Raw genomic sequence first — 23,565 nt, forward strand, 5'->3', positions numbered from 1 at the left:
TCAGAACTGACATCAACATAATATATAATTATATGAGACCAGTTTCTCACCGTTGGAAACCGTAGCAAAACGTTTTGCAACAAAAAAACAGGGGTTTTAATTGGACACGTTCTGTAGTCCCTCTCCATTTTGGTCCGTTTTTCTCCGTTTGTTTTCGACACAACGCAAAGTATGTATCTGGGACACACCTAAGGCGGGGTTTGAGCCGGAGGGTCCATTCGACACGGAATAGTTGTGGAACAGCTCTTGATCCGAGTAGCACACAGATTACTTCAGGGACTCAAAGTATTGTAAAGTAAGCTAATTTAGGTAAGAAACGATTTCATAAATAATACCGTGCATGGCTTGTTTATGTTTAGCTATTGCTGTGAAATGGTTTGACGCGTTGTGTTTCAGGAGCTAACAGAAACCGCTAACGTTAGCTAGAGAAACAGCTAACGTTAGCTAAGCTAGAGAAACAGCATGCTAGCCAGCTGTCAGTTACATGTCAAACCAAAACCAGGATAGAAAGACAGCAACAACTGTCATTCGATTACTGTGTCTAATATTTTATAGGTAATACCGGTATATGGCTAGGTATGTTATTAAATTAGCTAACAAGTAACATAACTCTGCTAACTCCCACGCACCATCTACAGTATGATATATTTGTGCTGCGTTCATAACCAAGTGGGAAGGTGGTAATTACTATTAGTTAAGTCGTAAATACTAGTTAGATGTGCTTTGAATTCGTTGAGAAACGCTAATTAGCCAATGGTCATCAAGCTGGGTCATAAACTAAAAGGTACAGCTATCATGCTTGTAAAATTTATGTTAAAAAATTATACGAATATGTTTTACATTTAACTCCCGAAAATGCTGTAATTTAGGTCTTTTTTTAAGTCGGTGGTGCCAGAGGCCAGCATGTGGGAGAAGTCAGAGCTCAGGGATGATAAACGATTTTCCTTTTACACTGAACAAAAATATAAACGCAACATGTAAAGTGTTGGTTTCATGAGCTGAAATAAAATATCCCAGAAATGTTCCATACGCCCAAAAAGCTTATTTCTCTCAAATGTTGTGCACAAATTTGTTTACATCCCTGTTAGTGAGCATTTCTCATTTGCCAAAATGATCGATCCACCTGACATGTTTGGTATATCAAGAAGCTGATTAAACGGCGTGATCATTACTTGACTCCCGAGTGGCGCAGCGGTTTAACGCACAGCAGTCCCTGGCTTGAATCCATGCTGCATCACATTTGGCCGTGATTGGGAGTCCCATAAAATAAAACAGGTGCACCTTGTGCTGGGGACAATAACAGGCCACTCTCAAATGTGCAATTTTGTCACAAAATGCAATGCCACAGATGTTTTAAGTTTTGAGGGAGTGTGCAATTGGTAATCTGACTGCAGGATTTCCACCAGAGCTGTTGCCAGAGAATTGAATGTTAATTTCTCTACCATAAGCTGCCTCCAACATAATTTTAGAGAATTTGGCAGTACGTCCAACCGGCCTCAACCGCAGACCACGCCAGCCTAGGACCTCCATATCTGGCTTCTTCACCTGCGGGGTCGTCTGAGGGGGTATTTCTGTCTGTAATGAAGCCATTTTCTGGGGAAAAACTCATTCTGATTGGCTAGGCCTTGCTCCCCAGTAGGTGGGCTTGGCTGCCAAGTGGGTGGGCCTATGCACTCCATGGCCCACCCATGTCTGCACCCCTGCCCAGTCATGTGAAATCCATAGATTAGTGCCTAATGAATTTATTTATATTAACTGATTTCCTTATATGTACTGTAACTTTTGATTTAAAGGTGCAATATGCAGAAATCACTCCTGGTTGCAAAAATTCTAACTTTTTGCCTAATTTCAGTTTGTGACAAAACAAGCAATGTATAGTGTAGAGAATCATTGTTCCATCTAAACTGCTGTGAAATATATTTTCAATTACCAAAAATATTGTATTTTCAGCTGTTTGAATCTGGTGTAGAAAAGTAAAAGACAAAAAACGAAATTTAAGAATGGGAAGCATAGAAATAGCGGACACAGAACAGATCTACCGCTTATTCAACTTGCTTTCAATGAGAATGACAGATCTATAACTCACATTTAGCCCAAAAAGTTACATATTGCAGCTTTAACTCAGCTGTATTGATATAATTTTTAAAACTAAAATAAAAATAATAGCTAATGTTTCCTACTGTAGTGCGTCAACAGTCAAAATAATAGTGACGTTAGACATTTAGCTTAGCTGTCCACACCCTTGCTACTCAGATTTATTGCCTAGCCTCACAGTTAATGTTGGTAAAGTATCTGTAATAAAAGCAAACTTTACATCAAACCTAGTTAGAAAAAACACATCTTTGGATGCTCGTATGTACAGTAGCTCACAGATTGTTTAATTTTGCCTAGGGACATTATCTGTCTCTTCTGTGTTACAGGCAGGTCCAATGGCGACACAGTGTGTGACAAAGGTGGAGCTGACTGTCTCCTGTGAGAATCTTCTGGACAAGGACATTGGCTCCAAGTCTGACCCACTGTGTGTTCTTCTCATGAACACTACTGGGTCACAGTGGTACGAGGTCAGTCACAGATTCTTGTTTGTCCAAGAAACACTGTGAAATTGTTAAATGTTAACCCAACTAGGCAAAAAAACGATTTCTCCCCAAAGCCATCATCATGCAAAATTGATTAGCTTGAATCAGTATTCCGCTTCACTGTTTGGAAAAGCATCTCAGCGTTGTAGAATGGCTAAAGTGAGCATGAACTATTTCCAGGAAGAATCTGAAATGTTGGGCCAATTCAGTATCACTTGATGTTGTTGATTAGTTTCACGAGGGTGTGAGAGTGTGTGTTTTGATTACTAATTGACTGAATTTGTGTTCGTAGGTGGGCCGCACAGAGAAGGTACAGAATTGCCTTGCGCCAAAGTTTGCCAAGAAGTTCATCGTCGATTACTACTTTGAAATAGTGCAAAAGCTGAAGTTTGGAATTTACGACATCGACAATAAAACTGTTGACCTAAGTGATGATGATTTCCTGGGAGAGCTGGAGTGTACCTTGGGACAGGTGAGATCTTTTTCTTTCCCCTCCTCTCTTAATAAAGCCCGAGAAGCCTGTGTTTGGAGGATATATTGGCACGGGTGTTGTTAGGCCAAACACCGACTTCGAGGGCATCACTTTTTATACAACGGGTTACCAACATGTTCAAATATTGATTGATATATTTTAGTTAAACTTTATTTTTATTAATTTATTCATACTATTTCATCCTTCCACGAGATATAGTCCTCACACAAATCTAGGGTTGCTACCCAAGCTGGCAAGTCGTTTGTTCTATCGGTTCGGTTGCCCGAGACGTGACCCAGTCGTTAAGTCTTTTTTAGTTCTGCATCTATCGAACCGACCCAGTCGTTCGTTCTAGATGTTCTATTGCCATACTGCCTGGCAAGATTCTTATCCCTTGCTTGCTAGCTAGCCAACTACGGCTAACTCAGTCACATCAAACAGTGCAGCTAGAATAACAACAAAGTATTTGCATTTGTTTAAGCTGTTTTCTAGAGACATTTATTTGTATATGTCTGTAGAAATTATGCTGATTCATGATTTCGACTGGCTGAGAAAAGCTGCCTGTCTGTCTCGTCCTGACTCCCACAAGTTTTATACAAATCTTTGCTATTGAAAATCTATTGCTAGTCTAAAAGAAATGGGAGATAATGTCTAGATGCTTTTTACAGTGGAAATCAAGTTTATAAATTGTCTGGCTAGGCTGATGAGACAGTGAATTGCGCAGTGAGATGGAACAGGGTAAATAGGCATTTCAACGTCATAGCTTTAGCCGGTGGTAACTTGTGGAATAGACACAGGCTGGATTGCGGTTTTAACCAATCAGCGTCCAGGATTAGACCGACCCATTGTATAACTATTGATAGACGTTGCAGTAGTCTTTTGGTGATTCCAGTCAGTGTCCCACTGTCACTCACGTAGAGAGTTAGCATCATGCACAGTCGATACAACCCCTATACAGACGTGCAGTGGCTGTGCAATCTGTAACTTGACACTAAAGGTTTCTTTTAACTGTTTGTTCAAACAATCTGTATGGACTTTGTCTGTCTCAAGTGCATCGGTGTCAATGCAGGCAATGAGCCCTGAGGTGGTGTGGTATTGTTTTTTTCCCACATTTAGTTGCGTTACAAAGTGGGATTGAAATAGAATTAATGTAGATTTTTTTGTGACATTGAACTACACAAAATACTCCATAATGTGAAAGTGGCAAGAACATTCTAAGAATGTTTACTAATGAATAAAAATGTCATTACTAAAATGTAGTTGTTGCATAAATATTCACCATTTTGTTTAGGCAAGCCTAAATTAGTCCAGGAGTAAAATGTGGCTTAACAAACCACATAATAGGTTACATGGACTCTGTGAAATAATAGATGTTTTACATGATTTTTGAATGACTACCCCTTCCTCTGTTCCCCATAGATACAACAAATAGTCCCTCAGTCATGTATTTCAAGCCAGATTCAACTACAATAGCTACAATAGTTCATTGGCTGTGATTGGAGAAAACTTAGAATGGATCAACAACATTGTATTGACTCCACAATAATGACCAAAAAATGTACAGAGTAAACATATTTCAAAACTTGTACCCTGTATATTCTCTACTTTACGTGCAGATAACAGGCTACAGGTGAGGTTAGATCAACATGAGAAAGCTGAATCGATGTCTGCAAGATCACGTAATGATCACAGGATTCTACTTAACATAACAGAACCGAATATAACAGTATAACCTTACTATAAGACAAAAAAAACATCACATTTTTCTCAACAGCGCGCGCCACTAGGCAAAATGCACAGGAAGGCTATGCTAATGCTACAGTTTAACACCATCTGCACTAAAACTAGCTCACTGTACATCATTCAAAACAACACTGTAGGCTACAACGACAACACTAACTCAAGATCAAAGTGCATATCCCGATGAAACTGATTGAGATCAAATGGCTGATTTACTATGGGTAAAACTCATTCACGATTGAATGCGGGGATGTTTGTGTCTTACAGTAATGTTATACTATGCTATTATATTTGGTTCTGTTCTGTAGAATACTGTGATCATTATGTGAGATCTTGCAGACATTGATTCAGCTTGATCTAACTTTATTAAACGACCACCATTCGCCTGAGTAGCCTGTTCTCTGCGCGTAAAGTAGAGAATACACATGTGCAGAATCTTCGGGAAGCTCTGGATCTTTTAGTCAGCTGACTAAAAGATCCCCAACCTGAAAAAGTTGGATCTGCAGCCATGGCCTAAAAATAATCTGGATGGAGCTAAGCACAGGCAAAATCCTAGAGGAATACCTGCGTCAGTCTGCTTTACAGACTGACGCAGGTATTTACCTTTCAGTCGGTCAATAACCTACAACACAAGGCCAAATCTACATTGAAGTTGCTTACCAAGAAGACAGTGAATGTTTGTGAGGGGCCGAGTTAGTTTTGACTTAAATCTGCTTGAAAAGATCCCCAACACCTTGACAGATAATGGGCAAATATTGCACAATCCAGGTGTGCAAAGCTCTTAAGAGACTTACCCAACATGTTTCTAATATGTATTGACTCATGGGGGAATGCTTATCTAATTAAGATATGTTAGTGTTTTATTTTTCATTAATCTTCACACAAAAAAAGACAGTATTTTGTGTTGATCGCTGACAAATAATTTGAAAACCTCTTGGACGTAACAGGGACCTGCGTGGTTCTGGTACCGGTTCCGACTGACAATTTTGCTTATAAATCGATCTATAGACACCGTAGATCAAAATGGCTTGCTTTGAGCGATAGCCCTGGTTCCCGCAGACAAACTAGTATTTTTTTCTGAGCCTGTGTTGACGTAGAATGTGAAATCTGAAACCACTTGAAGCTGGGATGTCCCTCCTACCATTTCATTTGCTCTTTTAACTGTACATAAACTCCTGGCTGAACCCTACATCACAGCCACTGACATGCCTGCAATCGTTACATCGTAACGCAGCAGGAGATAGTGGTTTCACCACAGTAGCCCATTCAGAGATCGATTTATAGCCATTAATCTAAAATAATTCATTGATTTTAAGCAAACACTTTCTGTTTGTCATAGACGGACAATATTGACATGAGATGAAAGGTGATTTCCCAGCGAGTTCAGGAAGCCAAGCTAGAGTTTTGTGAGACATTCACAGCAATAGGGGGCAAATGTTTTGATCAAGAGAGACCTTTAGAAAATATGCAAATGCTTTCTCTAACGCTAAACATACAAATATGTATTTTACAGTTATAAGGAAGGTGAAATCTTAGTTGGTCATTTTATTATTTGATTATGCTATATTTAGAAAGCATATGTAATTTCAAGCCTTATTCATACAGTTTTTTGTTGAATAGGAAATACATCATAAAATATTAATATTTTCAAATTTGTACTATGTACTTGAGCTTTTGTCCTCAAAAGTGACTACACCTCAGCAATTTATAACTCGTTTTACCAGGAAGGTGATATTTTGACCTTTGAGTATGCAGCATTTATAGTTATGGTTTATGGCCCTCATGATAAATAATGGATGCGTAGATTACATTTTTGATAATATTTAGTTACATTTAAGTGATTAATCCCACTTTGTAACACAATGAAAATTGAAGGAGGATGAATAATTATGATAGGCACTGTACACAATGCAAGGCGGAGCGCCTGGATACAGCCTTCAGCCATGGTATATTGGCTACAAACCCAACATTAATAGAACCGTAAACAAGTATTTTTGCATCATACATGTGGTATATTGTCTTATATACACACAGCTGAATGCTGTTTCAGCCAATCAGCATCCAGGATTCAAACTACCTGGTTTGTAGTACATTTTATAAACCGGGTACCAGTTTATAATAGTAGTAAGGCACTTCAGGGGTTTGTGGTATTTATTTTTATTTAACCAGGTAGGCTAGTTGAGAACATTTCTCATTTACAACTGTGACCTGGCCAAGATAAAGCAAAGCAGTGTGACACAGACAACAACATACCATGGCTAATACCAAGGGCTGTATCCAGGCACTCCGTTTCGAGTCGTGCATAAGAACAGCCGTTAGCCATGGTATATTGGCCAATGTACCACACCCCATCGGGGCTTATTGCTTAAGTGTCCATGTACATTACAAGTGTTTCTTACGCATCAAATTGTCTTTTTCAGGTGGTGTCTAGTAGAAAGCATACTAGACCACTGGTGTTGAAGAACAACAGGCCTGCAGGAAGAGGATCCATTACAGTGAGTCATTTACAGAGATGTTTGTTGTTTATCATGTTATGTTTGTCGTTGTCTGTTTTTTTTAAACTTCATTTTCTTTGTAGATAATTGCTGAAGAAATAAAAGACAACAGAGTGGTGAATTTTGAGGCTGAAGCAAGGAAGCTGGACAACAAGGTATCGATGCAATATTGAAGAATGTGCACCAAGCACGGGTCATCCCATGAGTGACGAATCTGTTGAAGTGATACTTGCTGCTGTGTAAAGTCAACAATTGAGGGAGATAAAGCCGAGTTGCTTGTGTCTGTTGTGACTGTTTATGACTTATGTTTTGACATTTTACTTTCTTTTTTTTAAATTATGGCTGTTTCCAGGATTTCTTTGGGAAGTCTGATCCTTACCTGGAGTTCTACAAGCAGACAGAGACTGGATGGCAGCTGGCTCACAGAACGGAGGTACAGTACAACATAGACATATTTCTACGGAGTACAACACAGACTCTCATACGGCCCATTTCAACTGAGACTTTTTAACTGGTTTTACAACTATACACGACTTCCATCCAGGTATGCAGCACATAGTGTACTCCTGGTCTTCTTTTGCAAATTGTGAATGTTAAAGGAAGTTTTATTGTCTGTGTGAAATGTGACGGCAATAACCATAGACTACGTAATATCCTGTTGCACACTAGAGATGGCACGGTTAATCGAATATCCGGATATCCTAACAGACATTAGGACCTTGTGAGTTCAATTTTGTCAACAAAGAAAAAGAGGCCTATTTTAACAAGCACACAAGGATACGACATTTGAAATGCTTAATTTAATAAAACAACAAACGTAAGAATGTAGTGTTTATGTACACCGCCTTGAGCCACTGCTGCTTTAGATATCATGTGGCTTTGACAGTACGTTGTTTACAGTTGGGCATTGTAAATGTAGCCTACAGTTCTGAGGACGCACAAAGTCGTTTTATTTTCAAGCTAATTGCGTTTTACATGAAAAGGCATTTTACTATCATAGCGTATTTAGCCCTTCAACGTTTTGCTATTTTCCCCACTTCGGGGATTAGCCTGTATGCGCGCCAACGGAGGGTCCACAAGACCTGACACAGATCAATGCAAAATACTCACCAGATATCCTTTTTGAAACAATCAGTTCTTTGATAGTGAACATCGGACTTCTTTCCCCTTTGCTGTTAGCCGAGGCTACCCTTAGCCAAAAACTACCGAGCTAGCACCCTGAAAACAACTGTGCGCTGTCTGCATTTTGCGTAATTCTAATTGGTCAAGAGAGTAGCGTTTTTTTTTTACTTCGTTATTATTCAAATAGTGAAATAATTTCAAATGCCCATCAGTATTGTGCACTGTGTTCACTGACTGACACTGGAAACAGTATAACATTTGCGTGGTTTCCTCCTTTTGTCTAGAAACTCATTACTCTCCTCCTATTCTTTGTCCAGATGCCTCTAATGTGATTGAACCAAATGCTATGTAGCTAATGAGTGTCTGCTCTTGTACTGTGTCCAGACACTGGTGTTGTGTTACAGATTGTGGTTAGTTGTAATGCGATACAGATAACGGTTACCATATTTGTCCCTGTGCCCTGCATAAGGTGGTGAAGAACAACCTGAACCCAACATGGAAACCCTTCAGGATCCCCCTGCAGTCTCTGTGTGGAGGAGACATGGACAAACATATAAAGGTATGCAGACCCACAACCACACCTGTACCAGTACTAACCTAACTTACACATCAGCAACTCTTACCGCACAGACACTGAACTATTCCATATCTTTTGTATTTGATTTGGTGAATGTTTTGGTGTAACACCCTTCCTGGAATTGTGTGTGGTTTGCATGATAATAACACAGGTAAATAACCTTAAGATACGGTCACCTCCACAATTATTGGCACCATTTGATAAAAAGATAAGCAAAAAAGATTGTATAAATAATACAAATATTGAGCTATATTGTATGCAAGAAAAGGGGGGAAATTATTATTTTATACGAATACAATTGCTCAGAGAAGGATTCTGTTTAACAAGTGTTTTTTGTTTTTGCATCAAAAAGATAGGTGTCAATTATTGGCATCTACTTTGTGCTTCCTCCCCTTGCAAGGCTAATGCCACTGAACCTTTTTCTATAATGTTTTGAGATTGAAGAATTTAAAATTGATTAAACTGAAATGTTGTGCCACTGATCTACACACAATAGCCCATAATGTCAAAGTGGATTTTGTTTGTATAATTTTTTTTAAATTAATTTAAAAAAATGTGAAGCTAAAATGTCTTGAGTCATTAAGAATTCAACCCATTTTGTTATTGCAAGCCTAAATAAGTTCAGGAGTAAAAATGTGCTAAGCAAATTGCATAATAATTTGTTGAGTAATAGTTGTTAACATGATTTTTTTAATGACTACCCTATCTCTGTACCCCACACATACAGATAATTGTAAGGTTCCTCAATTGAGTTGTGAATTTCAAGCACAGATTCAACCACAAAGACCAGGGATGTTTTTCAATGCCTCGCTTAGAAGAGCAGGCACCGATTTGGTAGATGTCAACAACAGCAAAAAAGCAGACGCTGAATGAATATCTCTTCGAGCATGGTGAAGTTAATTACACTTTGGATGGTGTATCAATACACCCAGTCACTACAAGATACAGGCGTCCTTCCTAACTCGGTTGCCAGAGAGGAAGGAAACTGCTCAGGTATTTCACCATGATGCAATGGCGACAATGGCGATTTAAAACAGTTTAATGGTTGTGATATGAGGAAACTGAGGATGGATCAACATTTTAGTTACTCCACAATACTAACCTAAATGACAGAGAGAAAAGGAAGCCTGTACAGAATAAAAATATTCCCATATATGCATCCTGTTTGCGACAAGGCACATAAGAAATACTGGGAGAAAAATGGCCGTAAAGAAATGAACACTTTCTATTCTAGACAAAAAGTTATGTTAGGGGCAAATCCAACACATCACTGAGTACTACTCTTCACATTTTCAAGCATGGTGGTGGCTGCATTATGTTATGAGTATACTTATCATCGGCAAAGACTAGCTATGGCAGGGGTGTCAAACTCATTCCAAAGAGGTCCTAGTGTCTGCTGTTTTTTGGGTTTTCCTTTCAAGTAAGACCTAGACAACCAGGTGAAGGGAGTTCCTTACTAATTAGTGATCTTAATTCATCAGTTACAAGGGAAGTACAAGGGAGGAGCGAAGACCTGCAGACACTCGGCCCTCCGTGGAATGACTAAGATGTTTTTTGGGGGGGATAAGAAAAGGAATACAGCTAAACACAGGCAGTTTTGACTTACATTTGCTTGAAAATGTATGGCAAGACTTGGTAATGGCTGTCTAGCAATGGTCAACATTCAACTTGACAGAGCTTGAATAATGGGCAGATATTGTACAATCCATGTGTGCAAAGCTCTTAGACTTACCAAAAAAAGACTCAGCTGTGATCGCCACCAAAGGTTCTTCTACAAAGTATTGACTGAGGGCTGTGAATACTTATGTAAATGAGGTATTTCTGTATTTCATTTTCAGTAAATTTGCTAAAACTTCTCACTTATGTTCTCACTTTTATTATGCGTTATTGTATGTAGAAAAAAAATCTAATCCATTTTGAATCCAGGATGTAACATAATGTAGAATAAGTCAAGGGGTATGAATACTTTCTGAAGGCAATGTATGAAGGGCAAAAATCATTAGTTTCTTCATTTTTGAGTTCTTTGCCTTTCCTCATTGTGATGGTTGACTTTTTTTTTTTTTTTTTTTTTTTACATGTGTGTTACCTCATTTTTATACCCCAGTTGAAACAGGAAGCCATGGTTGGCCACAAAGGTCCTTAAACTGAGATTAACGTGAAAAAAGTAGAATGTTAATGCAGATTTTATTTTGTTTGATTTTATAAGAATCTTTATGGGTGCCAATCATTTTGACACCTTTTTTTTTTAGATTTTTTGTATTAGTTTAACAATCTCTTTCTCTGAGCAATTGTATTAGTGTAAAATAATATAATTTCCCCAATTTTGGAGGCCATACAATATAGCTTAGTATTTGTATTATTTATTGTATAGTCTTTTTTTGTTGCTTATCTTTATCAAGGGTGCCAATAATGTTGGAGGTGACTGTACTTGTTAACGGTTTTAAACAGAGCGGGGGGGAAATAACTGCATTAACTCTCACATTTTATAATAGATTTTAAATGGTTCTTTCTCTACTATTAGCTAAGTGGACTACTACTGTACATAATCTGTACAGCATTAGAGGGCATTGATTGATGTTGACAATTGGTGATTTTTCAGCTGTAAATACCCCTAATGCAGTCTTTTAAGGAACAACTGATACCCACACTGGAGGACATGTGAGTTACCCTCGGACCTGGGTTCAAATGTTTTGGGGTTTGATTGAGCCTGCCTGTGCCTACACTTTAAGGACTCTTTCATTGGTGTCAATGTCACAGACAAGCTCAATCGAGCAGGAAACAAATCTTATTTAAACTCAGGTCATCTACCGTCATCAGCACGGTGTGTGTGTCCAACTCCAACCTCATGTGCCTTCAGTAGAAGGGTGAAGTGACTAGTCAGTAGTGGAAGACTGGAATGGGTGGGGAACACTTACCCTGTAGTAGGCTGTGTCCATACTGTACTGATAGCCACGGATCCAGCCCTTCCATAGACATCCATATTGTCTTTGTTGGACAAATGGCGGAAATTGATGAAGCCTCCTCTGTCATCATGGCATCATCTTTTTGTTGTGCATTAGTGTTAGTTAACTTAGTGTGTGTTACCTTTGCTCTGAGTTTGGTTTGCCGTCTTGGTTTGGTGTTTTCCATTGCATGATCTTCTTGTTCACCCGCTGTCTGATTCTTACTGAGTGTGATGTGAATGATGTTTGTTTGGGGTTTGAAACCGTTTGTATGTTCATGTTACACACACCTTTTTGAGGAGTATATTTGTGGCTTGTTGCTAACCTGTTAACTCAGACTCTATGCTCGTCCTAAGGTGGAGTGCTACGACTATGACAATGATGGATCTCATGACCTCATTGGAATCTTTGAGACCACCATGACACGTCTGCAAGAGGCATCGCGCTCCTCACCGGTGAGATGGAGTCCAAGGGTTACGCTGCGTGTGTCTGCCTGTGTGGTTTTTCTCATCGTTGCTCCTCTGTCCCTCCCCAGGCTGAGTTTGAGTGTATCAACAGTAAAAAGCAACAGAAGAAGAAGGGATACAAAAACTCTGGTGTGGTGAGTGTGAAGCTGTGTCAGGTGGTGAAGGAGTATACCTTCCTGGACTACATCATGGGAGGTTGCCAGATCAACTTCACTGTGAGTAAAGATTTCTCTCTAAATGACCTCCAGCACAGAAATGTCCCTTTCATGCTGAGGTTTTCTGTATTGTACGTCACACTTGTTTGTTTTTATTATTCATTGTCTTTCAATTTGTGTCCTATGCCTGCCAGCAAAAATGTCTTGAATAAAGTTAATTGAATTGAACTGCCACCACAATAAGCTCGGTCTCCCTCTCCATCTGTAGGTGGGTATTGACTTCACAGGGTCAAACGGTGACCCCAAGTCTCCCCAGTCTCTCCACTACATCAGTCCACAAGGGGTCAATGAATACCTGTCTGCCATCTGGTCCGTTGGCATGGTGATCCAAGACTACGACAGGTAATCTGACCTGTACTACTCCCCATATGCTACATTATATATGGTGCGGTGACTGGGAAACTCAAACCCATAATATGCTGAATAATTTTTTTTCCCCATGTAAATGCAATGGTGCTGTATGTTTTTACTTGAACTGCCTGCCCCTGGAACTGTTGGATGCAAAAATACCATTCTTACCATTTATCTGGCTTTGCATTCTGTTAACCTTAGGCAATAGTTGTATGTGTGAATATTAATGATTAGGAGTAGTGTCTGTGGATTGTCATGATTAAAGATGGAATGTGCTGATGCAGGTTAGCAAGTTAACTCTTTAGTTAGACTGAGGTGGTTTCCATAGACAAGGTGTGAGGATATGATCCTGCCTCTTAGTTTCCATTGTGGTTGTATCATTGTTTTGAATGATAGGGAAGTATCTGACTGAAATGTTCCCTGCAGTGACAAAATGTTCCCTGCCTTTGGCTTTGGAGCACAGATCCCACCTACCTGGCAGGTAAATATGGATTTTCATATGGTGAACATCATCATCTCTTGTGGACAGATGCATGTAACAGGATGATGCAAGGAAACCCTATCACAATGCTAATAAAATTAGCACAAACTAATAGCGAAATCACATTTTGCCGCCACTGTTAGCTGAACGCTAATGAGCGAAAACGAACAAACTAATTGCAAAGACATGCAAATCCATAAACTTAAACAAGCATAGCTAGTTGCTACCGAATGTCATTTTTGGTGGGTGTGGACATTTTATGAGCGAAATTGTGCAAAAGAACAAAGTTGTGATGCATGCTTTTCTGAAGGAAGAGTAGCATGTGTACGCAGAGAAGAACGAAGGACTAAAAAACACTATTAGGAAGCACAGGGAAAAAATGGCATCCAGAGCTCTGACTTCTGGCAGATATCGTAATAATGGCTATCTGATGGCAAACATTTAGTTGTGAATTGCATGCAAGGTTAACTTCATCACCTCGTGCACCGCATAACAGGGACTCACCGGTAGATGTAGAACGCTATCGACTCAACAGCTCCCACTTTCTCCCGTTGTGATATTTACAAACACCTGACTGGCTCAGCTGTTCTAGGGAACTATGGTAAGCTTCATAATGTAATCAGTGAAATGAAGAACGCAATCTGCTTTATCTCCTAACGTATTGCACAAGTTGACAGCAGGTATTAATTGTAAAAAGTAGCTACAAATATTCAAATTTGGTGAAACACTTCAAAGAAATAGGTTTGACGGTATTGAAAAACCATCCCGTGGCTTTTTCCAAATACCCCGGTATATGGCATATACGGAATACCGCCCAACCCTACCATGTAACTAAGAAATTTGCTGGAAAGAAAAGTATTTTTTGTTGAATAGTCATGACTGGTTTGAGATATCCGTCGTAAAATGACAGTGGAGAAGGATATCATTGCTACTTAACGCAGATCCAAGTTCAGTTTTGAGATCCAATGGTGTCATTAGTGTAGGGTTAGCTGGACATTTCTGATTGGTCTTGGAACTGTGACAACTGTCAGCCTCTCCCCGCTTGACTAAGTTGGATATTTAGTGATTTTGCCAACACAGCCAGATATGTTCACAATCTTTAACCCTTAACTTTGTTTAAACAATTGTATTTGTTGATTTAAATCAGACTTTATTAATGCAATGAGTAATCCAGGAATGTCACAAGTTAATTCACACAAGAAAAATAGCAACTCTACAGGGCACAATGACTAAAATGAAAGGCTAAATTAATTCCGGACACAAAGGATCCGCGGAGCTCTACCTTCTCACCAATCTATTAGGCAAGGTTTTAGTTCTGGGATTGTGAACATCGCGTTCCCACATTAAATGATGTTCAGTTTATAAAGGCTTCATAAAGCCATAATGCCTTTATAAGCACTACATGTGTTAGAAAGCATCTGTCATGTGGCGTAATCACCAATGTCGAATGTGACATAACCCACTGTCAAATATGATATAAGCACATGCTTTATAAAGGGTTGCTTGTTGTGCTAAAGGGTGGCATACGCTCTGAAGTGATGTGCTGTCACATTACACCTAATCTCATTCCCAGACACTTCTACCCAAATGCCCGGAAGGTCTGGTGGACCAATGCATCAAACTTGGCCTTTACTAGTTAGGGTTAGGTTTAAACACTTCATTTAAAGTCAGACCCATTTGGTAATTTTATAACACATACATATATTTCTTGTATCATGACCTTTGTGTTTTTTTACATTGGATAAAAGTAGAAACTCAGAGCTAGAAAATGGTATGTCACACACTACAGTTGATGAACAATGGGAAAGTAATTCTGCTTTGAAAGTTGAAAAACTTGTAACCCCACTTTTGAGAGAATTGCCCTTGAACGTTTTGGTACACCTACTAGAGAGCTTTTCTCTACACCCATTCAGCATTGTTCACACCCTCTTAAGCTTTAGCTCCACCCATCTCTTTAAGGATTCACATGTGAGGCCATGTGCTAAACAGAGTGAGTACGGTACTAAACAACCAAAGATTTCAAGACTAAAGGCTGCCTTATACTACGTCTAGCGTCATGTCTGTAGACAGTTGTCGCAGTGACATCATGAACATTCTGTTGTCGTTATGAAAAAGTATAAACACAAAAACGACAGGCTGCATGACATCAGCAGCCTGGTAGTCCAAAATAGCGTAGTGTATTTTAACAACCAACCCATCTGTTTAAAAATGTATTTAGTATATGTCAATCTAGCAACTAAAAGCAACTTTCTAAAAAATGTTTTGGTTCGTTTCTTGCTTGTTAACGTTAAGTTCGCTGGCTAGCCAATTCAAATAATGACCATATCATACCTGACAATGTCTTAACTTTAGATAATACTTAATAATGAATACAAATTAAGTATTTTTTGTTGAATAGTCATGACTAAAATGAAAGGCTAAATTAATCTACTTTGTGCATGATACAAGTAATTTTTCCAACGATTGTTTACAGACAGATTATTTCACTTATAATTCACTGTATCACAATTCCAGTGGGTCAGACGTTTACATCCTTGGGAGCAATTTCCAAACGCCTGAAGGTACCACGTACATCTGTACAAACAATAGTACGCAAGTATAAACACCATGGGACCCCTCAGCCGTCATACCGCTCAGGAAGGAGCATCTTCACAAGATCCTTTGCTGTTGTTTGCTCCTTCCTGAGCGGTATGACGGCTGAGGGGTCCCATGGTGTTTATACTTGTGATACAGTGGTGTTTATACTTGTGATATTGTGATACAGTGAATTCTGTGAGTGAGTGAATTCTGTGAGTGAGTTCTGTCTCCTAGAGATGAACGTACTTTGGTGTGAAAAGAGCAAATCAATCCCAGAACAACAGCAAAGGATCTTGTGAAGATGCTGGAGGAAACGGGTACAAAAGTATCTATATCCACAGTAAAACGAGTCCTATATCGACATAACCTGAAAGGCCGCTCAGCAAGGAACAAGCCACTGCTCCAAAACCGCTGTTAAAAAGCCAGACTACAGTTTGCAACTGTACATGGGGACAAAGATCGTACTTTTTGGAGAAATGTCCTCTTGTCTGATGGAGAAGAAAATAGAACTGTTTGGCCATAATGACCATCGTTATGTTTGGAGGGAAAAGGGGAAAGCTTGCAAGCCGAAGATCACCATCCCAACCGTGAAGGACGGGGGTGGCAGCGTCATGTTGTGGGGGTGCTTTGCTGCAGGAGGGACTGGTGCACTTCACAAAATAGATGGCATCATGAGGCAGGAAAATGATGTGGATATATGGGAGCAACATATCAAGACATCAGTCAGGAAGTTAAGGCTTGGTCGCAAATGGGTCTTCCAAATGGACAATGACCCCAAGCATACTTCCAAGTTGTGGCAAAATGGCTTAAGGACAACAGTGAAGGTATTGGAGTGGCCATCACAAAGCCCTGACCTCAATCCTATCCACTAGAAAATATGTGAGCAGAACTGAAAAAGTGTTTGTGAGCAAGGAGGCCTACAAACCTGCCTCAGTAAACCCAGCTCTGTCAGGAGGAATGGGCCAAAATTCACCCAACTTATTATTGGAAGCTTGTGGTAAGCTAGCCAAAAAGTTTGCCCCCAGTTAAACAATTTAATGGCAATGCTACCAAATACTAATTGAGTGTATGTAAACTTCTGACCCACTGGGAATGTGATGAAAGCAATAAAAGCTGAAATAATAAATCACTCTCTACTATTATTCTGACATTTCACATTCTTAAAATAAAGTGGTGATCCTAACTGACCTAAGACAGGGAATTTTTACTAGGATTAAATGTCAGGAATTGGGGAAAGCTGAGTTTAAATGTATTTTTCCTAGGTGTATGTAAACTTCCGACTTCAACTGTATATATAAGGACTTTTTTAAGCGGTGCTTATGCCATCTCTTGTAAAGCATAGGTTTGTCATATTTGACAGTGGGTTGTGTCACAGTTATGCCAAAACCTTTATAAAGCATGACATACAGTTATAGATTTAACACATTTATGTAGCGGTTATGAAGGCTTTATGGAGCCTTTATAAGCTGAACGTCATTTCAATCGGGACCCATTTGGGTCTACAAGTATTATTTCTAGCATAAATTCTCATAAAAATGTTCTGGATGTATTGTGTTTTTCAGGTTTCTCATGAGTTCCCTCTCAATTTCAACCCTGCAAATCCATTCTGTGCAGGTATGTGTGCAGACAGTTTTTGAAGGAAACAGTTATAATATGGTAACATAGGGTTTTGGAGTTTTTCAGTTTGTGTGTGCGTCTACAGGTATCGAGGGTGTAGTGGAGGCCTACAGAGTGTGTCTTCCCCAGGTGAAGCTCTACGGTCCCACTAACTTCTCTCCCATCATCAACCATGTAGCCCGCTTCGCTATGCAGGCTACCCAGCAGAAAACTGCCTCTGTGAGTAGCTATAGTATGCTACATATTGTACTGCCTCTGTCTGTACTGTAAGGTTTTCCAGCACACAGATTTGACCTACTACAGTAGCTATGTTGGTCTACTGTACTTCAAACAACATGTATGCATGTTGCTTAGGATTCCAACCTCAAATAGCCTAATTCATACTCCTCATCCTCTTCTCCTCCTCCAAGCAATACTTTGTCCTCCTGATCATAACGGACGGCGTGATCACGGATCTGGACCAGACACGCTCCGCCATCGTTAACGCCTCCCGTCTGCCCATGTCCATTATCATCATCGGTGTGGGAGGGGCCGACTTCACTGCCATGGAGTTCCTGGACGGTGACGACGGGCGGCTCAGAGCGCCAACGGGAGAGACTGCTGCACGGGACATCGTCCAGTTCGTCCCCTTCAGACAGTTCCAGAACGTGAGTAGATCGTCATGCTGCTTAAAGCTGCTCTGCTCTCTGGAAAGGCTTGGATGATGGTATCCATATGTTTCTACAACGTTGTTTATAGGATGACTGAGGTGTTGATACCATAGAAAATTGTCCACAATTATGGCATCATTGACTTGAGTGGGAATCCTGTTCTGCTCATTCTAGGTCTGTGGGTGTAGTCTGTCTCCTGTGCACAGGAGACAAACTGCCTGCTTTAACTAAGGCCACCCAGCATAGGTTTAACCACCTAAAATTATCAAAAACATCTCCTTTGCAATCATCATGGATCCTCAATTGCTGAAATCTGCGTCACTTCAACGATCCCCCCCAACCCTTAGAGCCTCTCCCACCCAGCATTGTTACTGTACCTTCTCATCTTGTTTCAGGCACCCAGGGAAGCTCTTGCTCAAAGCGTACTGGCAGAGTTGCCTGGACAAGTGGTGTCCTACTTCAGTATACACAAACTGAAGCCTCCCCATGACCCTGAGTCCCAGCCCTCAGCCCCGTCAGCCTCAGCCCTATGAGTCCCAGCCTCAGCCCAGTACTTCGTAGAAATGTAGGGATACATCCCCCAAATGCTTCAGCTACTTCCCATTGGCTTCTTCAACCCAACCCCTGCCTGTGTGCTTGCCTGTATTGTCAGCCTGGTATTTAATCATTGTCAAAATGCCTGCCCTATATGATCAGTTGTCACAAATAGATACTCATTTTCTCAAACGTTTTTTTTTCCCTCTCTGCATTTTCCTTTACTTTCTCCATTACCCCCTCTTTTCTTTCCATCTCCAGTCTCCTAAAGAAGCTCTGGCCCAGTCTGTGTTGGCTGAAGTCCCTGGTCAGGTGGTCACCTACTTCAACATGAACAAGCTGAGTCCTCCCAACACTGACACGCCCCCTGCCCCCGTCCCTACACCGCCAGCTACCGCAGACATGCCCACCCTCACCTCCTAGTGCCCAGGAGAGGAACCAACCCCAGTACCCAGCACCAACCCCTCCCCACCTGACCGAAGACAAAGTACACTGTCGGGATGAGTAGACAGTCGCTCATCTCAGTAGCTACCATAAGCACACTCTGCTATTTATCATTGTGCCAAAGGGATCATGACAGGTATACAAAGCTCTAGCCATTACTAACTAGCATGTGTCAGGTTGAATTGAGCAGGATGGAAGTTTTGTTGGAGGAAATTCTACAAAACACTGCATGTGTACTTACAGCAACCAACAACACATTGGTTCAGTCTGGCTTGTTCCCAATCTCCGTCAGCAGGCCAGTCCCAGAAGCATGTGTACATATACCCATATGCACAGTGTCTAGTGAAAGTCTACACATCCCTTGCACAGATGTCACATTTTGCTGCCTTACAATTTAATCTCTTTTTAGATTTAGTTTTATTTCTTCCTACGATATGTATTGCGATTTGATGTTGCAAACATATTGCTCACTATATGTCTGCTGAACGCATGATACATCTTTTGTTTGTTAATCAGTCATGGAAAGGAAAGTTAGCTTTACAATTTAAAAAGATGGAGAACAAGCTATATAGGATGAAAAATACAGGCGTTTTGGCGCAGGTACAGCCGACTAGCCAAACAATTGTAATAATTTTTTTTACAAATCAATACTTGTCAAAGTATCGATATAATATCGTCCAAAATAATATTACGACATGTAACTATCAATTACTGCCCCATCACTACTTTAATTGCTGCCAAAGGTGCTTCCACCAAGTATTAACTCTGGGGTGTAAAAGATGTAAATTTTTTGCAATTCATTTTGACAATTTTCTTTACTTCATTCAATTTGAAAATGTGGAGCAGGCTGTTTAGATCAGTATGAAAAAACATCTAATGAAATCCCTTTTTAAAGATGTAAAATGTGACAGCTGTGGAAGGGGCGTGTAGACTCACTAGGCAATGTATATATCCTTTTTAAGTAGCCTAATGCTTCTTAGTTGCTCTTATTTTATACTGTTTTGCCATTTTTAGTAGACCCTTAAGCATAATTGCTCCTGTAAGTTGCTCTGGATAAGTGCCTTGCTCAACGACATATTTTTCACCTAGTCAGCTCGGGATTCGAACCAGTAACCTTAGTTACTGGCCCAACGCTCTTAACCGCTAGGCTACCTGCCACCCTATTTCACTATAAACCTTGCTTCATCAGAGTTTTTTTATAGTTTGGTACATTTGTATATTTTTACTAAGTTTAATGCTTAGTATAGATTAGTTATGAAGCTGTGAGTAGCATTATATCTTCAGTAATTATCCAGTCCTCAAATTAATTTTGAGGTAAATTTTGTTTATTCAAACAGGCTAAATTCATGCTTCTTTTTAAGTGATGGTTTTTAAACTGACGGCTTAGCAAATTGGATATTGTGTTGTGAATGCAGCTTTTGAGTGAATGACATTCATAGTGTATTAATCGTTCCACTCCAGAATAAGGATGATTTCTGGATGTTTGTTTATTGAGTCGCTATAGAGCGCTCGCTTTTCTTTCTCTTGTGCCAATTATGCTTGCAGAGCCACTTTATGGACTAGCTTGCAGAGTTCCTATTCCATTAGAGCATAAATAATTGAATTCAATTATGACCATATTCATTATGTAAATGTCAGCTTTAGCTCAGAGTATACATTTTGTGTTAATATAGGTAATATTGATAAACAATTTACTTTATTTAACCTTTCCTTCCCCACTGACAATTGATCAGGTTTAAACTGGATTAGTTATTTTGTCATTCATAATTGTTTATGGGTTCCTAAAAATTGAAGGCCTTATATTATAAATACTACTACAGTATAGTAAGTAACACAATCAAATGGTTCTTTCTGCTCTTCCATGTTATGTCAATGCCCTATATTATATACTGGGTGGTTCGAGCCCTGATTAGCTTAAAGCAGTGGTATATCAGACGGAATACCATGGGTATGACAAAAAAAGTACTTTTACTGATCTAACTAGTTTCGTAACCAGTTGCATCGTGTATAAGAGCAGCCTGTAGCCATATACCACACCCACTCTGGCCTTACTGCTTAAGTATACTCATGTGTGCCTTGTGCCATTAAAGCTGTTTTCCCCCCCAAAGGAATTGAGCATATTTCTGATTATATGATGATCATGATTATATGATGATCACAAGTAAACGTTGTTTATCTACCACAATGTGTGTCTCATCCTTCTTAGGGGAAGAAAAATGTTACATTGATTCCATAAAATTCAAAGGCTGCGTTTACACAGGCAGCTCAATTCTTAATTTCATTAATTGGTCTTTTGACCAATCAGATCAAAAAAATATCTGATGTGATTGGGAAAAATATCATAATTGGGCTCGTTAACTGAAATGAAAAAGATGGCAAGACACTGCAGTTGTAGTAAACATTTTAATAGTTTTATGAAAAGTACTATTTACAGTGTACAAAGTTTAACATGCTGGTATTCTCCATCATATTGGCTAACAGCTCCGAGATCAGAACTCACTCACTCACTAATCAAAGCATAATAAATTGTCAACAACGCACGCAAAATTTGGTTCTGGGTTCAATCAACAAACAAAAATACTTCTAACATGTTGCTAAACGTTTTGCTATGGTGTGCACTAATGAATACACTCCAGCACAGTAGAGGAATATAAACGAAGATGGCGGATCCAAGTAAAGGATCAGATGTCTCACCCTCTACTTTTTTTCTTCTTTTTTTTTACTTCCCCTGCTGCTCCTTCGCTTGTGCAGCCTGGAAAGAAAGAAGAAAACATGAACCTCATAGATATTTCTACTGTAGGTAGCCTTTATCCTTATAAATCAAATACTGTATGAGATTTAAGGGTTGATCACCTAAGCCAGATAGCATCTACAGTGCCGTGAAAAAGTATTTGTTCCCTTTCTGATTTCTTTTTTTTATACTGGATGTTATCAGATCTTCAACCAAAACCTAATATTAAAGGGAATCGGAGTTTACAAATAAGAAAATGGATACCTATTTCCTAACAAAGTTAGGCATCACCCAATTCCCCTGTGTGAAAAAGTAATTGCCCCCTTGCGCTCAATATCTGGTTGTGCCACCTTTATCTGCTATCACTGCAACCAAACGCTTCCTGTAGTTGTTGATCAGTTTCTCACATCGCTGTGGAGGAATTTTGGCCCAATCTTGCATGCAGAACTGCTTTAACTCAGCGACATGTGGTTTTTCAAGCATGAACCGCTTGTTTCAAGTCCTGTCACAACATCTCAATTGGGATTAGGTCTGGACTTTGACTAGGCCATTCCAAAACTTCAAATTTGTTGGTTTTTAGCCATTTTCATGTAGACTTGATTGTGTGTTTTGGATCATTGTCTTGCTGCATGACCCAGCTGCGCTTCAGCTCACAGACGGATTGGTCCCATTATGCCTGGCGAAAACCAAACACTGCATTCCACAGTAAGAACCTTTTATACCAACGGTCAGGCATGGTGGTATTGTGTGATAGTTTGGGGATGCTTCGTTGCCTCAGGACCTGGACGACTTGCCTAATAGAAGGAACCATGAATTCTGCTCTGTATCAGATAATTCTACAGGAGAATGTCAGGCCATCAGTATGAGCTGAAAATAATCAAGTCTCATGAAAATAGTTAAAAAGCAACAAATTTGAAGTTTTGGAATGGCCTAGTCGAAGTCCAGACCTAATCCAAATTTAGATGTTGTGGCAGGACATTATGCTTGAAAACCCACATGTCGCTGAATTAAAGCAATTCTACATGGAAGAGTGTGTCAGAATTCCTCCACAACAACGTGAGAGACTGATCAACAACTGTTATTTGTTCACTCAGGTTTCCTTTATCTAATATTAGGTTTTAGTTGAAGGTCTGATAACATTCAATATCAAAAATATGCAAAAGAAAATTAGAAAGGGGCTAATACTTTTTCACCGAACTGTATCCCGGTAACAGTGCTCAACTCAATATTGAACACAGTCTGGTTGACAACATGGACATGCTGCAATGTCAAGAGCTATATCTTGTCAGTGGGTGCTTTGCCATGTGTAATGTGGGTGCTCTGTCGTAGTGCGTAATAATAATGTAAAGGGAGCTGTAGCTGAACTGTACCTTGAGTTTCTCCAAGAAGCCTCCTTTGCCAAAGCCTCCGAAGATGCGTGCCATTTTAGGAGTGGGGGGTTTGGGTCCGAACAGCGCCATTCCTTTCGTCTTGTCAACCTCACCCTTAGCACCAGCTGGACCCTTCGCCTTCATCAGTTTCCTTTCAGAGCAGACTCGCAACAGTCAATAATCTCAGTGACACACAACGATCAC

General features: G+C 39.8%; 2 protein-coding genes across 4 annotated transcripts in view; one reads left to right on the plus strand and one right to left on the minus strand.

The window, feature by feature from the left end:
- Window positions 1-42: 42 nt before the first annotated feature.
- On the plus strand, window positions 43-21,439 carry cpne3 (copine III). 3 transcript variants are annotated; one of them, XM_055881346.1, is made up of 16 exons: window positions 43-309; window positions 2,421-2,561; window positions 2,869-3,048; window positions 7,209-7,283; window positions 7,367-7,438; window positions 7,636-7,716; window positions 8,875-8,964; window positions 12,281-12,379; window positions 12,460-12,606; window positions 12,815-12,948; window positions 13,384-13,438; window positions 17,578-17,629; window positions 17,718-17,851; window positions 18,043-18,279; window positions 18,678-18,847; window positions 19,078-19,169. In XM_055881346.1, exons 2-15 carry the CDS (start codon window positions 2,430-2,432, stop codon window positions 18,813-18,815), a joined length of 1,626 nt encoding a protein of 541 aa, XP_055737321.1. In that variant the 5' UTR covers window positions 43-309; window positions 2,421-2,429; the 3' UTR covers window positions 18,816-18,847; window positions 19,078-19,169. The 3 variants fall into 3 exon arrangements, with proteins under 3 accessions (XP_055737321.1, XP_055737320.1, XP_055737322.1); XM_055881345.1 differs by lacking the exon at window positions 18,678-18,847 and having other exon boundaries at window positions 19,078-21,439; XM_055881347.1 differs by lacking the exons at window positions 43-309; window positions 2,421-2,561; window positions 2,869-3,048; ... (3 more) ...; window positions 8,875-8,964; window positions 18,678-18,847 and adding an exon at window positions 11,580-11,640 and having other exon boundaries at window positions 19,078-21,439.
- Window positions 21,440-21,669: 230 nt separating this feature from the next.
- Window positions 21,670-23,565, minus strand: part of LOC129823310 (cyclic nucleotide-gated cation channel beta-3-like) — a 53,376-nt gene continuing 51,480 nt past the window's right edge. Inside the window, exons 17-18 of the mRNA XM_055882237.1 lie at window positions 23,362-23,512; window positions 21,670-22,012 (exon numbers count right to left, since the gene is read on the minus strand). Of these exons, the coding sequence (XP_055738212.1) occupies window positions 21,980-22,012; window positions 23,362-23,512 (184 nt within the window). The 3' untranslated portion in view covers window positions 21,670-21,979. The remainder of the gene's footprint in view (window positions 22,013-23,361; window positions 23,513-23,565) is intronic.

The sequence above is a fragment of the Salvelinus fontinalis genome, chromosome 25 (assembly GCF_029448725.1).
Source record: "Salvelinus fontinalis isolate EN_2023a chromosome 25, ASM2944872v1, whole genome shotgun sequence".
In the NCBI taxonomy this organism is placed as follows: Eukaryota; Metazoa; Chordata; class Actinopteri; order Salmoniformes; family Salmonidae; genus Salvelinus; species Salvelinus fontinalis.

What these genes read in the sequence shown, in the direction of transcription:
- cpne3 (XM_055881345.1), top strand. Translation starts at nt 2,430, where the DNA reads ATGGCGACACAGTGTGTGACAAAGGTGGAGCTGACTGTCTCCTGTGAG. An exon ending in AGGCATCGCGCTCCTCACCG is followed by an intron (nt 12,380 to 12,459) that starts GTGAGATGGAGT and finishes GTCCCTCCCCAG; the next exon opens with GCTGAGTTTGAGTGTATCAA. An exon ending in TGCAAATCCATTCTGTGCAG is followed by an intron (nt 17,630 to 17,717) that starts GTATGTGTGCAG and finishes GTGCGTCTACAG; the next exon opens with GTATCGAGGGTGTAGTGGAG.